The sequence below is a fragment of the Crassostrea angulata genome, chromosome 6 (genome assembly GCF_025612915.1).
Source record: "Crassostrea angulata isolate pt1a10 chromosome 6, ASM2561291v2, whole genome shotgun sequence".
Taxonomy (NCBI): domain Eukaryota; kingdom Metazoa; phylum Mollusca; class Bivalvia; order Ostreida; family Ostreidae; genus Magallana; species Magallana angulata.
Genome location: NC_069116.1, coordinates 12,915,961 through 12,931,037, shown reverse-complemented (window position 1 = coordinate 12,931,037; position 15,077 = coordinate 12,915,961). Strand labels below are relative to the sequence as shown.

Below are 15,077 nucleotides of genomic sequence, written 5' to 3'. Positions count from 1 at the left end.
GCAAGCTAAACTATCGGATCGCCTCGCCCTTTCCCTTGATTTCTAAAGGTGACAAAAATAGATACGAATGGCGTGATGCTGATCAGAAATCCTATCCTAATATGGCTTGTCACATGACATATGAACACGCGCGAATTGGACTTTCTTTTTTTGTCCTCATTTGCGCACTTGCAGTCTACAGAGAAAGATGGTTGAAATGAACGTCGATTTTCTCGAGATAGAAAATAGTGAATGGGATACATCTATAGACGACAACACACTGTCGCAGATAGGCCAGCTCTTAGTCTAGAGGACCAAGACGACGTTTTTAACGGTATTACTGAATTATCTTTGACACAAACTGCAGAACTGTATGACTTTAGTTTAACACAGGAACCCGTTACCGCCGAAAATGTTCTAGAACAATTGAATCTGAACGATAGATTTGGGAAGTTTTGTGATGACAGTGATATTGATAACCTAATTATATCCACCGAGAGTAAAAATACACGAAAAAATACAAGCTGGAGCGTGAAAACGTTCAAGGAATGGCGATCCGCCCGCATATACAGTACAGGTTGTGAATTTCCCGAGCTCGAGAATTTGACCGAACCAGCAGAAATTAACAAATGGTTGAGTAAATCTGTCGTCGAAGCCCGCAGAAAGGATGGCCAGCCGTACCCTCCAAAATCACTTTACAAGCTGTGTGTCGGATTACTTAGATACTTCCGGGAATGTGGCATTCACGAGAATTTCCTTGATGAAAAAGACTCGATCGAAGTATTATGAATTTCGTCGAATTCTGAGCACCCGAATGAGCGAATTGACAGCGGCAGGAGTGGGAATTCGGCCCAAACAAGCAGAACCGATAAGCGCCGAAACTGAAAACAAACTCTTGGAAAAAGGTTTGCTAGGCAATGGGACCGGAAAATCGCTTCTGAATACGATGTTCTTCTATAACTGTAATCTGTTTGGCCTCCGTGGCGTCGATGAACATAGAGGGATGGAGATCGACCAGATAGAGCTTGGAGTTGATCAACATGGACACTTTGTTAAATTTAAAGGGAGATCAAGCAAGACATACAAAGGTAAGATTTTTACTTTTTAGTAGTATTTTGTAGGCTGTTCATAAATATTGCTGAAACTTAAATACTCCACTTCAACCAACCCCCTTCTCGAGTCCTTCACGGGGAGGGGGGATGAAGTAGATTTAAAGGGTCTTTGAATACGGTTATAATTAATACACTTGTATTTTTATAGGAGGGCTAGCGCAACGCCACGTGGAAGCCAAAGAAATAGTGCACCATTTCCAGAACTTGAAGTTATACAACATGTACAAAGATTACATCGAGATCTGTCGCAACTGTGGTGAAATCCCAGCGTTTTACCGCCGACCTCTGGAAAATGGTCCGGACAATGAACTGCGGTTTATCCAGCAGCCGATCGGTCTTAATAAACTATCTTCTATTATGAAAACCATGTTTTCAGAAGCAGGAATTCCGGGATATTATACCAACCATTCAGGAAAGCGCACACTTGCGACAACACTATATCAAGCAGGCGTCCCCGAACAAGAAATTATGGAAAGGACGGGCCATCGTTCGGTGGAAAGTGTGAGAAAATACAAACGCCCGTCGTCAGAAATGTTGAAGGACATTTCAAATTTGTTAGAGCCCCAACTAGAAAATAAGGAAGAGCCGCCGGAAAAGCTAGTCAAAATCGAGAAAAACCAGCAGTGTAATCCCTTAACAAGTTCAGCGAGTCATTTTTTTCAAGACTGTAATGTTTATTTTATAAACCAAAATTCAAGTTCCTAAGTTTCTGTCAACGTGGATTGTTGTGTGAATAACTGTTTCTTTTTTAATGCTAAAACTTAACCTCAAATTTTTAATTGGTTTCAGTTTGTTGCTTTAATATTAAAACTGTTTTACATCAATTTTGTTTCTGTGTGTCGTATGCAAACGATCTGCCAGTCTATATATATCCAAGCTCCGCCTATGAGTTATGGTGTAGATAACCCATAGTTAAAACAATAGAAAAAATGGTGAACTATGGTACATGTTCAGAAGCATCGTTTTGGCTTAAATACATTTGATGAATGCTAATCATGCACAGAATAAAAATAAAATTACCCAAACCTTATACGTTCATGAGCCCAAACTTGCTTGTTAGAAAACTTGGGGTTTCAGAAAATATGAGAGAAAAAAATAAGTATGAGGATACAGGAAATCATCAAATTCTCCATTTTATTATCAACTTTCTTAAATTTGAGTAGTGTATGGGAGATTTCTATTAACTGTATATTACAATTTCTAGCAGCAAGTAGAGGATAGGTTACATGATATTAAAGTTTGAACTAGGTCTGGTTCTACCGGACGTTTTGTCAACTAAACACTTCAAAGCTTTTTTATATAGATAGTTAACATCTGATTAAAATAAACAAAAGTTGCGGTTTTGCTTTCAAATCCTTTATTTGAGTTAAGTTTACATAAAATAGTGGAAAAAGGTAAATCTATACTTCTTCTTGATATTCTTTCAGTTTTTAAAGAAGTCGTTCTCGATACAAGAGGGAGACTGAAAATTCATAGTTGTTATCCTTGCAAAGCTGAGGAACTTATGGTATTTTATTCACAGATAGATGAAATTTCCATGAGCATAATGGTATTTCATATACGAATTGATTGACGTATAAAACATATTTAAAGAAAAAACCAGTTGGTTTTGTAGTCGTACTTTTGATTGTTTTTTACTATAAAAAGCTTAATAGCAGATTATTGATTTTATATATTAAAAAAACTTGATATTTGAAAATTGTGGAATCAATAAATCCATGATTTAGCTTGATCAAGTTCAAATACTTATATAAATGTAAAGAAAATACAAAGTAAACATGATCGAGAACTTCAAGAATACTAATTAGTCTCAACATAGAATTAGCGGTACAGACAAAATCAATTTTACAATAAACAAAAATCAATTTTACAGGTGCCAACCCACCTGACAATTTTCACAGAGAATAAATATACACAATCATTATGTACAACCATCTTTCAATCTAACAGCATATATAGATTATCAATAAATACATACATTCACTATCAAAGATTTTATTTACAGAAAAATACGAATACGAAAAAATATAATAAAGTCATATCATGTAAATAAATAAATATATTAAAACTATATTCTTTACGGAGTGAATGTGATTTACTGAGTAAAAAGTAAAGCAGTACAATAAAAAAAATTTCAATAACTATTATATACAACACTTAAAGTGGCAATTTTATAATTTGAGAAGTACAATTGGGATTGTAATTATCATATGAATTTCAATTCACATAAATATAAATGTTACGTAAATTTCACGTTAATTCAGTAGGAAGTCTGTTATTTATGTTATCTTTTAAAAATATAGTTTTGAACCATTGTTGAATGGACCGAATAAAAGTGCCCCTTTTTATATTGATCAAGTTTAGACAAAATTGTTCTTTTAAAAAAATTGATTCCATGTCGTGCTATTATGGTCTATAAAAAATCAATTCTTTTACATAGAGTATATACATGTAATTAATATAAACTTAGATTTAATCATAATGTGCAAATGTAAGGTTAGCCATGATGCGTACTATAACTGCCAGTATTGTTGATTTTGCTACGTAGAAAAGCATGCATATTTAAAAATCTATTGGTTGTTTTCTACATGTAATTTGTTTCACTAAATAATCATCTAATTGGTATATATTTTATATACATTGGTTATGGTAAACAATTTTCGTATTGTGGCAATTGATAGTACTAGTATATGAATCAAGGAGTGTATCGATGTGAAAAAGAATAATTATAGCCAAAATATCATATTTTTAAAAATTAAAGTATTTTTTCACCGTCTAGCCAGCTTGAAGCCGCAGTTTGAATTTTATCCATGTGCTGTTCGGAGTTCCTGATAAAATTTTCCGTTTATGTATTTATTTCTAATCAGAATTAAATAAAAAATCCTGTAAAAATGAGACGCTTGCAAGTTTTTCACCGTTGCTGCAAAGAAGTGGTTAACGACCTTTCCATCCTTTCGATCTCTTTGTGGTAATGGGTGTAGCTAAGTGTGAAGAAAAAAAAAAGAAATTATTATTTTAAAAATATGGAAAAAAATGAAATGGTCTTTTGCCTGCAAATTTAATAAAAGTATTTTGATCGTAATATTTCAGCATTCGATTTTATGTGCCTTGGATATGGAAAGTAAACGTAGTTACCTTGGACAACATTTTATAACGAGAAGAAAATACGACTGAAATCGTTTCACAAAAATAGAAACGGTAATACCTTTCTGTACATCGTCAACGTCTCCACTACTATAAAAAACGGTGAGTTAACTCGATAAATTCAACACAGTGTGACACAACTTTTAATAGGTTGTGAGATAAAAGTGAGGTGTTACTATTTTTCCCTTTTTGATACCGAATATAAGTATAATATCCGAAATTTATTGACTGTGCGCATTAAGAACGACAAAATTTCAATAAATGAACATTATAGATAACACTCTGAATAAATATATATTTCTCCCTTAACCCGTTTAGCAAGACTCATTGCATAAACAATGGTCAGGTTATGGTTACGATGTTAAATCAACAACCGTTAAAATCGTTCTCCGCACAAAAATGTAGTTCAAATTTGAAAGAGAACGTAGAATGTGCATCATGCCATTTGGTCATTTTGAGTTTACATCTGATATGTTTAAACATAACATATTCTTCTCTTCAGACGTTTTCTAAATACTTCGAGAGTGCCGCTATGTAAAGATGCTGAGCGGAAAAGGTTGTTAGCAACTGTAGCCAATCCCCTCAATTGTTGCGGGAGTTATTTTAAAAGCGTTACTTTACAACAGCTAAGCTTAGTTGAGTGTTAAATAGCTGACCCTCGCACGATTTTTTAAATTTACGATTAAATTAAATTAAACTCATTATAGTGTCTCAATGTGACTATCCAGTTTGTAATAATGCCAGTCTATATCATGAATACGTTTTCAATATACATCAAATGAGCACGGATATTTTTGCTTTATGTTCTTTGATTTATGATATTGATAATGACGATTAAGGTAATATTAAATGGATGAAAGGGCTTCTGTTAAGAGTTGTTTAGGAGAATGATTAAGTTATACTGTGTGCAGTTTGTAATGAGAGAGAACTATTAAAATAGAGTACCTGTCAAGTGTTAGCTTATGGCCTTTGTTTCAATGACGTTCATACATGTTCATACATGTATCTCCCCACCCGCCGTCAAACATACAAAACTCTCACAATTTTTTGAGATTGTTATAATTTGTTCTGATCAAAACTCCGCAACCTAATAAATCGTCACCATATGCCCAAGTAAAGCTTAGATAAATGGAAGAGAGAATTTAAATCTATTGGGTCATATTTGGAGTAAATGCTCAAAGTATTATAGAACACCATTTTAAGTAAAATCAAAAAAAATAATGAAATTAATAATCAAAGGTGATATGTCACTAGTATTTAACCCCGCAGTTTAATTCTGAACTTTGTAGCATTCTCCCTCTCTCTCGTATCATTGAAATTACATCTTATCAAAAAGACCATCAATTAATTTTCTAAGAATATCAATAGAATATCACTAATTTAAACTGAGGTCTATAATTTGAATATAGTTTATATTAAATTTCAGATTTCCTTGACTCCGCCTTATCTAGTTTCGTGGTTGTGTAAAAAAAACTTACTAGTCACGGGCGGGCGAGGTTTATAAAAATACTGAGCTCCAATAACGTCCTCCAGATTAGGGTCATGTTTATCCAATATTAAAATGTGTCCCTAAAGAATACAAAATATAAATATTGTTATACAACTGTTAACACTTTGCTTTATTCATAATTAAATTATTTATCATACTAACCAATAATTTTTCAATTGTAGTTTGGGCAATAATCTCCTTTTATTTACATTTTCAAAAATAGTTACAGGCTATTTATATACATTTTTTTTTCAAATAAAAGATTTGGAAAGCCTACACATTCCAGTACATGTACATATATATTCATTAAAAAAAATTATAAAAATACATGTAGTCCCCTCTCTCTCTCTCTCTCTCTCTCTCTCTCTCTCTCTCTCTCTCTCGTCACACAGAAGTTTATCGAGCCCATTCCAAAATATTTCAGATGAACATAAATGTATTATTATCATGACGACAAACTTTTATTTAGAATTGTTATTGCAGATGTACCTACCGTGCACTGATTTAGGTCCAGATTAATCGTAAAGGATAAACAGTCGGGCTCTAGATGACACAGTTTCGCACACTCTCCCACATTTTCTGCATATTTTGGAGCAACCCAGGTGTTCAGCGATGACTCTGTAACTCCGCGGCCTACCAGCTCTTCAGAGGATTCGAACACGTCTCTAGCAAAAACTACTCACCCAACGAATGGTGAAATTAATACAATGTTTATATATTTATGATATTGCATTTAAAACGATATATTTAAGACTTAATCTGCTGAATTTCGGGGTTTATTTTGTGGCTTTCTGTTTTGTTGTTGTTATTTTGTTTATTTTTAAGAAAAAAAATACCAATGATAAAAAATGCTCAAAAGGGAATAGGAAAACTTTTAACTTGAATTACCATTGGCGTACGAGATAAAAAAGGAGAAAGAAATCCAAATCCAGAGATTCATTGTAACTCCCATGAACACTGAGAATCTTATGACTCAATTCAAAGGCCTATCGTTCTTTTGCACTAATTATTTTAGTTTCCGTTTACACATGTATACATAGAGATATTAACAATTTATAGTTGCATACAACTTATGTCAAAGAATTGTTTGCTTATATCGATGCATTATTTAAAACTGTTTACAAGATTTACAAATAAAAGTAATCATTGCATAGATTTTCCTTGTCTCGGAAATGATTATCCTTTATCAAACAAACCTTTTATTTTTCCTTTTAATTAATTTTTTTTCTTCAAACACCAAGTGGGATTGGGATGATGTATCCAGAGAGAAAGAGAGAGAGAGAGAGAGAGAGAGAGAGAGAGAGAGAGAGAGAGAGAGAGAGAGAGATTTGTTGTTTTGATGTCAAATAAAGTATTTTTCCTTATTAGTATATCAAATAAATCCATTCACAAGGTATCAAACCCTTTATTCATACTGCTATATTTATTTTTGTGATAATTATTTGTGTTGATTATGATGTCATCAAAATTCGTTTAAAGATCAGTATTACTGCTAACGATTCAATATTACTCCTAAATATCCTAAGCAATCAAATGCTGAGACAACTGTTTTTCAAGTCTCTTTATTCTAAAATACCCCTATTCTCTTGTTTATCTTCAAAATACACTTCTGATGAAGCAATATGCCATTTCAAAGTATTTGCTATTCTTTTAATCCCTCTTATTGATAGTAATAATGTACATAGTGATATACAAGTAAATAACAATAAGTTAAATACCTTGAATAACGAGAAAGCGTTTTGCTTGGTGATTTATTCACTATAATGTTTTGACACACTCTCTTATAAACAAAAGCTGAGACAGGTAATTCAAATATATCATTTTATGTTTGTTTCAAAATAGGATTATTTAATTCATCATGGAGTGACCTGTCCGCCACTAGTGGTAGTGGTTTCTTGGGTGACATATCCTCCACCGGTGGTAGTGGTTTCCAGGGTAACCTGGCCGCCAACAGTGGTAGTAGTGGTTTCTTGGGTGACCTGTCCGCCACCAATGGTAGAAGTGGTTTCCTGAGTAACTTGTTCGCCGCCACGAGCCTCTTTTTGAGGACCCCCTCCTTTCTTTGTCGTTGTGGTGGATGGTATGGGTGTTGTTGGCGGTGTTGGACTGTACGCTGAATGACACGATTGTAATCAATAATCATATGTTCGATGAAAATGATTGCTTACGGGTCAAAGGGACTTGTATATAATAAAAATGTTAATTGAACTTCTTTTGACTTAAACCTACTTATGCTGTAGTAATACTGTGATCCTAAATCTTCGTCGAAAGATCCTGTTTGACGGTCGAAAATCTCAGGATGGCCCTGCATTTAAACCAAAAGACATCATCGTTAACCAGCATTAATTCAAAGTTTAAAGTTTTACCATGAATAATTTTTATTGTGATTTGTACGAATAATTCGTATCATTTTCTGTTAGCAGTCTAAATTCAGTTTATACTTGTATGACGTTAGCACATGTCTACCAGTAGTTATTTAGTTATTTCCATGGTAAAGCATTATTAATTCATAGGGAAAATGTAGTAAAACTTTGGTAATGAGTAGAGGATAAGAGAGACGATCAATAGATACCCGGCAATTCCTGGTTATCCAGTTGTAAGTGAATGACAAACAGTCTTTGTTCAGTTTACACGTCTTGGCACACATTCCCATGTCATCAGCGGTGACCACAGACCACAGGTCATTTTTACGGACAGACAAACCGTGAAAGTCAAGAGAGGACTCGTAAACATCCCAGCAGTCAACTGCAATTGTGAACATAGATCAAGTGTGAAACCACTCAACAACACAAATGATTTCATAATAACTGTTTCGCTGCTATTTTGTAGAGTAAAATCAATTTGATGAGATGGATAAAATGCAATTAATCTTTGGTAAAGAATTATGTTAAAACATGATATATTTTCATGTATTATACTCAGAATTGATATTATAATTCAAACATATTTCTCTTTTATAAGAAAAATCTAAGTATATGCTCAATAACTAAAATATGCAACATTGATTGAATCCTTCCAAGGTCTTTAACCTAGCCATTTTGACTGCTTGCACTTTTAACATAGGTATATATAAATTGACATCTATTTGTAAAAGAAAATTAAAATTTAAACATACAAAACTGTGCTAAAACGTTTTCTATGCTTACCAGACGGACTGCATAAAATCAACAGAAAAAAGTCCAGATAAGTGGAAATGTGCAGCATTTTCTTCATGGCACCAGACTGAAAAATCGACTCTACTTTCGATACATGCTAGTTAAACAAACATATTTTAGAAATCATTAAGTTAATACACTTACAGCTACCATATTGATTTAAAATAAAAGCATCATCATACGTACAACAATAACTTGTATCAATGCCGACAGAATCCAAGTGTTTGAAATTCAATAGCTTTGACTATGCCTTGGTTCGACAAATACTTTTATCTTCGGCTGATGTATATTTTAATCGATGTACACAGTTTTTTCAAGGGAAACTATTTTGTTCAGAATCACAATTATTAGATTGGCGTACATTTAATATGCTTTAGTTCCTTAAAATACTCCATTTTGTTCATGTTTCTTTTATTCGCCATTCCGAATTGTTAACAGTACTGTTTGGCTAATTTCATATCATTTTTAGTTGTTGTTAATATCTTTTGATACCTTTTTTTAAAACAACATCGATATCTTTTAGAATTAAATACAAATATCTTCCTTCTGCATTTCTTAATAACATTATGAGTTGATATATTGATCTGTGTGTATTTTTAACAATTTTGCCTTTTGGCAATCTTGGGGTTTTTTCATAACGAATTATACTTGATAATTCACTGCACAGATGTTTGTGAAATTGCAGCTAGTTTGATTGTCACATTTATGTTGCGTCGTAATTTTTTATTATCAGATGATACTTTGTCGTATGTATGCCAATATTTCGTAATGTGATACTTTGGCATTGCATGCCGATATTCTTTCAATATATGCTAATATATTATTGCAGGATGACATTTCGCCATTTTATACTAAAAATTTAATATTTTATTTCCTTCTGCTTTCATGTTAAATACTGAAATCTGACTGGTTTAGACGCAGTTAATAATATATAAATAGTGCCTGTTTGGGAGGGTAACAGTTGAAATTGACACCCCGAGAAAACCATTGTCAACCGACGCGAAGCGGAGGTTGACAATGGTTTTCGAGGGGTATCAATTTCAACTGTTATCCTCCCAAACAGGCACTATTTATTTTGTTATACTGAATGTCTTTTTTTTTTAAATTTTTAAGAAAATTTTTCTGCTTTTATATAGGAATAACGTGAATTCTACAGCGAACCGTACGCGCATAATTTTCGCGCATGTAACATTTTTTAATGTTACCCGTTGCCAAGTGCGTTGCTAACGCTGAGGGTAATAGTAAATATTATTAACTGCGTCTTAACCAATCAGATTTCAGTATTTAACATGAAAGTATAACAATCCTTTTTATTACCCTCAGCGGTAGCAGCTTACTTGGCAACAGGTAACATAACGAATCGTTATATGCGCATAAATTATGCGCCTTCGGTTCGACGTAGAAGTAATTTTTATATAAAAAAAACAGTATTTTTTTTAAATTTAGACATTCAGTTTAATAAAATAAATAGTACCTGTTTTGGAGGATAACAGTTGAAATGGACACTCTTCGAAAACCGTTGTCAACCTCCGCTTCGCGTCGGTTGACAGTGGTTTTCTCGGGGTGTCAATTTCAACTGTTTCCCTCCAAAACAAGCACTATTTATATAATACAACATTATATGACTATACGTTTTTGTGGTGACTATTTGTTAATCATTCATTATGATGGTACTTTGACTTATATGACGATTCTTCATTATTCGATGATACTTTAGCATTATATGCTAAGAGTATGTCTTCGTACGTTGATATTTCATTCTGTGATAGCATTTTGGCATTTTGTGATGATACATTAATTAAGTATAATGGTTTTTTGTGAAACTTTTACGCCATATACTAATAATTTTTTTAATTTTTAAAACCAACAAATTCATATTGTAGGACACAGGCTCCCTTTCTTAACGAGACCAAGTGTAATCATTTTTATCTTAGATATATTGATAAAATACCTTGCATGAAGTTGTACTACTTTATCAATTACTTATGGATTGAAAGACTACGGGTTTGATAATGAAGTGCTAATTGGGATAAGTATTTATTCTTGAATAATATTCCAAAGTTTTAAAACGCATTTTTCGTTTCACTACATTGACATAATCATTTTCTGATTTCTCAGGAATATATAAAGGCATATGGATTTTTTTTTCATATGATACATGAGACATTATTTAAACGACTTTTCAGTGATTACGTTCGGTGTTTTCTATCAGTTCTGGGCTTGTATAATTGATTCTTAATTGATTATTGCATAAACGTCATAATTATTATTTATCCATAGCAAATAAATCCATCAACTCTCAAATAAAAGGACCGGGGTTCAGGGGTTTCTAAGGGGTGCGCTAAATGTATCTTCGACTTTATTGAACATGATTCCGGTAGATTGCACGAACTTTTTGTTTTCTGTTACCCATGGCGACCACAAATGAAAGTTTTATGATCATTTGATATGCTGTTGTATTACTGATACTTTTTAGGCCGAGACTAATTATTTTTATCAAACATATTTTGAAAAACATTTTGAGTGCACAAAGTTTTAATACTACATCAATTATTTAAAGATATGAAAAGCTATGTATTGACCATACCGATTTTAAGGAATCGTCTTAAAGATTATGCATTCTAATGAATTTGTTGGAAAACACCTCATTTTAAAAAATGTTTCCGTACTTTTTCGTTTTTCTGCTATTTGGATTTCGTTTTCTTTCGAATTAATGAAAACTCTTGCGAAATGTCACTGAATGAAATTGGTCCAAGAGAATCATATTAAAGATATTGGAGAAGGAAAACTAATTAGAGAAATTATATACAATTCTTTATATAAAATTCGTTTGATGCAAGGTGGAAAATGTATTAGGAAAAAATTCGTGACATTCCCATGTGTGCTAGGTAGTCATATTTTCTCTTTAGTATGCGCAAAGTGATGCCCAAAAATGCACTAAATCATGATGTGTAGCTATTTGTACAGAAATCGATTGATAAGAGAATTGAGCACAATAGTTTTTAACAAATTCATATGACAAATCAGTCGACTTTTTAAATGATGATAACATGCCATTATTGTACAATTTTTTGTTGCCAGCTCACATGCACATGTGTTACGTAAACATTAAATAAAATATTAGGTAAAACAAAAAGAGAGATTCTAACACTCTTCATTTTAATTAAGTTGTCGCTCCCAACTTTGCATTTATAGTGTCTGCGTGTCTGAAGATCCATGTGATAACTGTGAAAAGAGGTATATTTATCAAACGTAAAATGCAATGCGCACAGAAATCATGGTTGTGGTTTAAACGATATTTATTGATATTTTACAATAGCAGGTACATGTATTTGGCATTAAGTACAATAAGATTGGGAAACAAGCCAAAAGGCTTTTACAAATCCCTCTCTTAGATAAGAAAAAATATGAGAGGTGCAAATTACATATAAGTATGATTAAATAAAGAATCAGAAAGCTCATATAAAAGAGGAGAAAAAGACATCCAATATATATATATCAATCACAAGTAGACATTTTGACATATGCATTAGTTTGAGAGTTGGAATTACAAGTGCATCTATTTTTAAACTATAGTCTGTCCCAAGTTATTGCTTCCATCGATTTTTGACGATTTTTAATAAAAATACACATACCTGTGAAAGAAATACAATTGAAATCGATGAAAGGGAATATATCCAAGGTATCTTCATTGAACAATTATCCCTTTTCACTCATAAAATTTCACAGGAACGAAAACAATTTTCTTACGGAGATTTATAATGGGAAATGTTTACATCTTTTCTCCATTCGGAATACACTCGGAATACATCGCGCAATTTTTTAACATTATCATCCGGGCTTATTAATGGCTGATGCAATGCAAAATCTCCGTAGACTTTTAATTTTTGGATGTGTATTGAAACCTGAAGCGGTAGAGGGGGCGTTTCAAAACAGATAATCTGGACATTTTTCAAATTATTGGATGAACGTAGTCTGAGCACAAAGATATTTACTGTTATTGAAATATCAAGCAAAAAGTGGTGGAAGCAAAAACTCGGGACAGAGTATAGTGAGCTTCTCAACCCACGAACGTATAACTACATGTTACACTATAAGGAAAACAATACAATTATATATGTTCAGAACAATTTGAAGTAAAACACCAAAGGAAATACATGTATGAAATACATCCCTGTATAAATATATCCTAGATGCTTTTACATATTTAGAGAATATAATTATGTAGAAAAAGTGTCGAGGTTACACTAGGTACCCTGAAATCGTTTACTGTCGATGATAAATTTTTGAACCATATAAAAAATGTATTTATTATCATTATCGCTAAGATTGGGAGACCCAAAGAGTAATAGGTTGCCATTTGTTGAATATCGAAGTTTGTTAATCTTGGTTGTGTTTAGAATGATCTCTTTAAATTGTTTCCTATATTTTTAGATCGTGTCAGCTAAATGATTTTAGAAATAGAAAACTGGCTAGTGGTTACAAGAGTGGTCAAGACGTAGAGAGACCTACCAGTAAATTGAAGTTTTAACACATCCATGCATATAGAACTTCAAAATTGGTTAAAATCGTAATATCTGTTTCTTCTAGCCACAATCTTAAGTATATAACATTTTTTGTTTTTCGCAGATTAAGTGGATGTTTGTTAACCAAAAGTTATGATAAGCTTTGAATTGTCAAAGATTTTCTTTATTACCATAATCCTCAGAAATGGTGAGAGAAAAAACCTAATTCCCAAAATCATGAAAATGGTGAGATAAAAAAACCTAATTCCCAAAATCATGAAAATCCTATTCCGTGGGGGAGGGGGAATCCCCTACTCTTCCAAACCAAAAAATCTTTCCGGCCATAACATTTTTTTCCCCAAATCATGAACATCCTAATCCGTGGGGAGGGGGGGGGGGGGTATACCTATAGTTCCAATAAACCAAAAAATCTTTCCCACCAAATTCTCTTTCTTTCATAAATAACGAAATTCCTAATCCGTGGAGGGGGGGGGGGGGAGGGGAGCTAGTATGCCTTTGACTCCAACTTCTCAATATTTCAAACGTACATTAAGGAACAATTTTGTTTCCTGCGAAAAAAAATTTGGGGGGGGGGGGGGGGCTGAACCCTCTATTCTGCTATGTGCCCAATGGTTAGGTCTAAATTAGGAAAAAAAGTGGGGGGTGGGGGGGGCTAAGCCCCCTAGCCCCGCAGGTTCCTGACGCCTATGATAATAGTTCCCTGAACAAAAAATAAATCACAAACACGTCTACTCGAAAAAGAAGTTGGTACTTATAAAGCTTTCAAAGTATTGCATTTCCTCGTATAAACTATATACATTTAACCTTTCTGTAACCCAGCGACTGTCAGTCCGAACACCAAAGTAAAAATTCATGACAACTTTTCTTTTCTCAAATTTGGTAAAAATATCAATAGAATGAAGTAGCAAAATATATGTATAATTTACAGGAAACACCCGGTTGGAAATAAGTTCATTAGATATTCTTAATTAGATAACACAGAACACCGGGGGTTCTGTACACAAGGCTGAAGCTACCAACCACTAACAGCAGCCACTAACCCCGTAGAACCTAGCAGCCAATAAGGAAATTCATCAAGGTACTGAGAATTCTCGAACAGAAAATTATATTTTACTTTATTATGAATTAATATCGAGACGATTTATTCATGAATAATTTCTCTGAGCATTGACAACTTCGGAGGCAGTAGAGCTAACCTAGATAAAATCAGCAATGCGTTTGTGTCTAATGATTTCAGTTCAATATCGGTATTTGTCTATACATTGATCTAAATTTTGTCTAAAAATTGATCCCCATGTCTGTTCACTATTCTCCAAAATTAACATGCATCGATAATCATAAAACTCGTATTGTTACGAAAATGGGAGAGTCAGATATCTTTCATTGTGATTTTATTCTCATCCAAAAATCAGAATCAATCGCACACAAAAAGGTTAGAAATCTGAAGATGAATTAAGGAATATTTTGTGTCAGCCATATTTTGAAGTAAACCTTCAAGAAAATTTACAAGAGACTATCTAGCTCACCCGAACATTGACATTTTTTAGCACTACACAATGATATAGGGGTGAAAAGTCGTTCCAGGGCAGTGTAGGGGACCTATTTGGCACTATTTTCCGGTCTCATTTGGGTTGAAGAAGTACCACCAAGTGGTTTCCAGTGGTTCGGGCTC

General features: G+C 33.2%; 3 protein-coding genes across 4 annotated transcripts; 1 reads left to right on the top strand and 2 right to left on the bottom strand.

Annotated features, from left to right (window-relative positions):
* The first annotated feature begins 40 nt into the window (after positions 1 to 40).
* Positions 41 to 1,903, top strand: LOC128190108 (uncharacterized). Its single transcript, XM_052862019.1, has 2 exons — positions 41 to 1,067; positions 1,240 to 1,903. Exons 1-2 carry the CDS (start codon positions 647 to 649, stop codon positions 1,794 to 1,796), a joined length of 978 nt encoding a protein of 325 aa, XP_052717979.1. The 5' UTR covers positions 41 to 646; the 3' UTR covers positions 1,797 to 1,903.
* Positions 1,904 to 2,053: 150 nt separating this feature from the next.
* Positions 2,054 to 6,923, bottom strand: LOC128189467 (uncharacterized). Of its 2 annotated transcripts, none has more exons than XM_052861091.1 (4): positions 6,613 to 6,923; positions 6,218 to 6,402; positions 5,714 to 5,804; positions 2,054 to 4,072 (listed from the first exon to the last, which is right to left on the bottom strand). In XM_052861091.1, the coding sequence occupies exons 1-4, from the start codon at positions 6,674 to 6,676 to the stop codon at positions 4,026 to 4,028; spliced, it is 387 nt and encodes a 128-aa protein (XP_052717051.1). In that variant the 5' UTR covers positions 6,677 to 6,923; the 3' UTR covers positions 2,054 to 4,025. The 2 variants fall into 2 exon arrangements, with proteins under 2 accessions (XP_052717051.1, XP_052717053.1); XM_052861093.1 differs by having other exon boundaries at positions 6,218 to 6,399; positions 6,613 to 6,921.
* A 247-nt stretch (positions 6,924 to 7,170) lies between these two features.
* Positions 7,171 to 9,133, bottom strand: LOC128189853 (uncharacterized). Its single transcript, XM_052861627.1, has 5 exons — positions 9,066 to 9,133; positions 8,871 to 8,946; positions 8,297 to 8,469; positions 7,954 to 8,029; positions 7,171 to 7,837 (listed from the first exon to the last, which is right to left on the bottom strand). The coding sequence occupies exons 2-5, from the start codon at positions 8,935 to 8,937 to the stop codon at positions 7,581 to 7,583; spliced, it is 573 nt and encodes a 190-aa protein (XP_052717587.1). The 5' UTR covers positions 8,938 to 8,946; positions 9,066 to 9,133; the 3' UTR covers positions 7,171 to 7,580.
* Between the last annotated feature and the right edge of the window lie 5,944 nt (positions 9,134 to 15,077).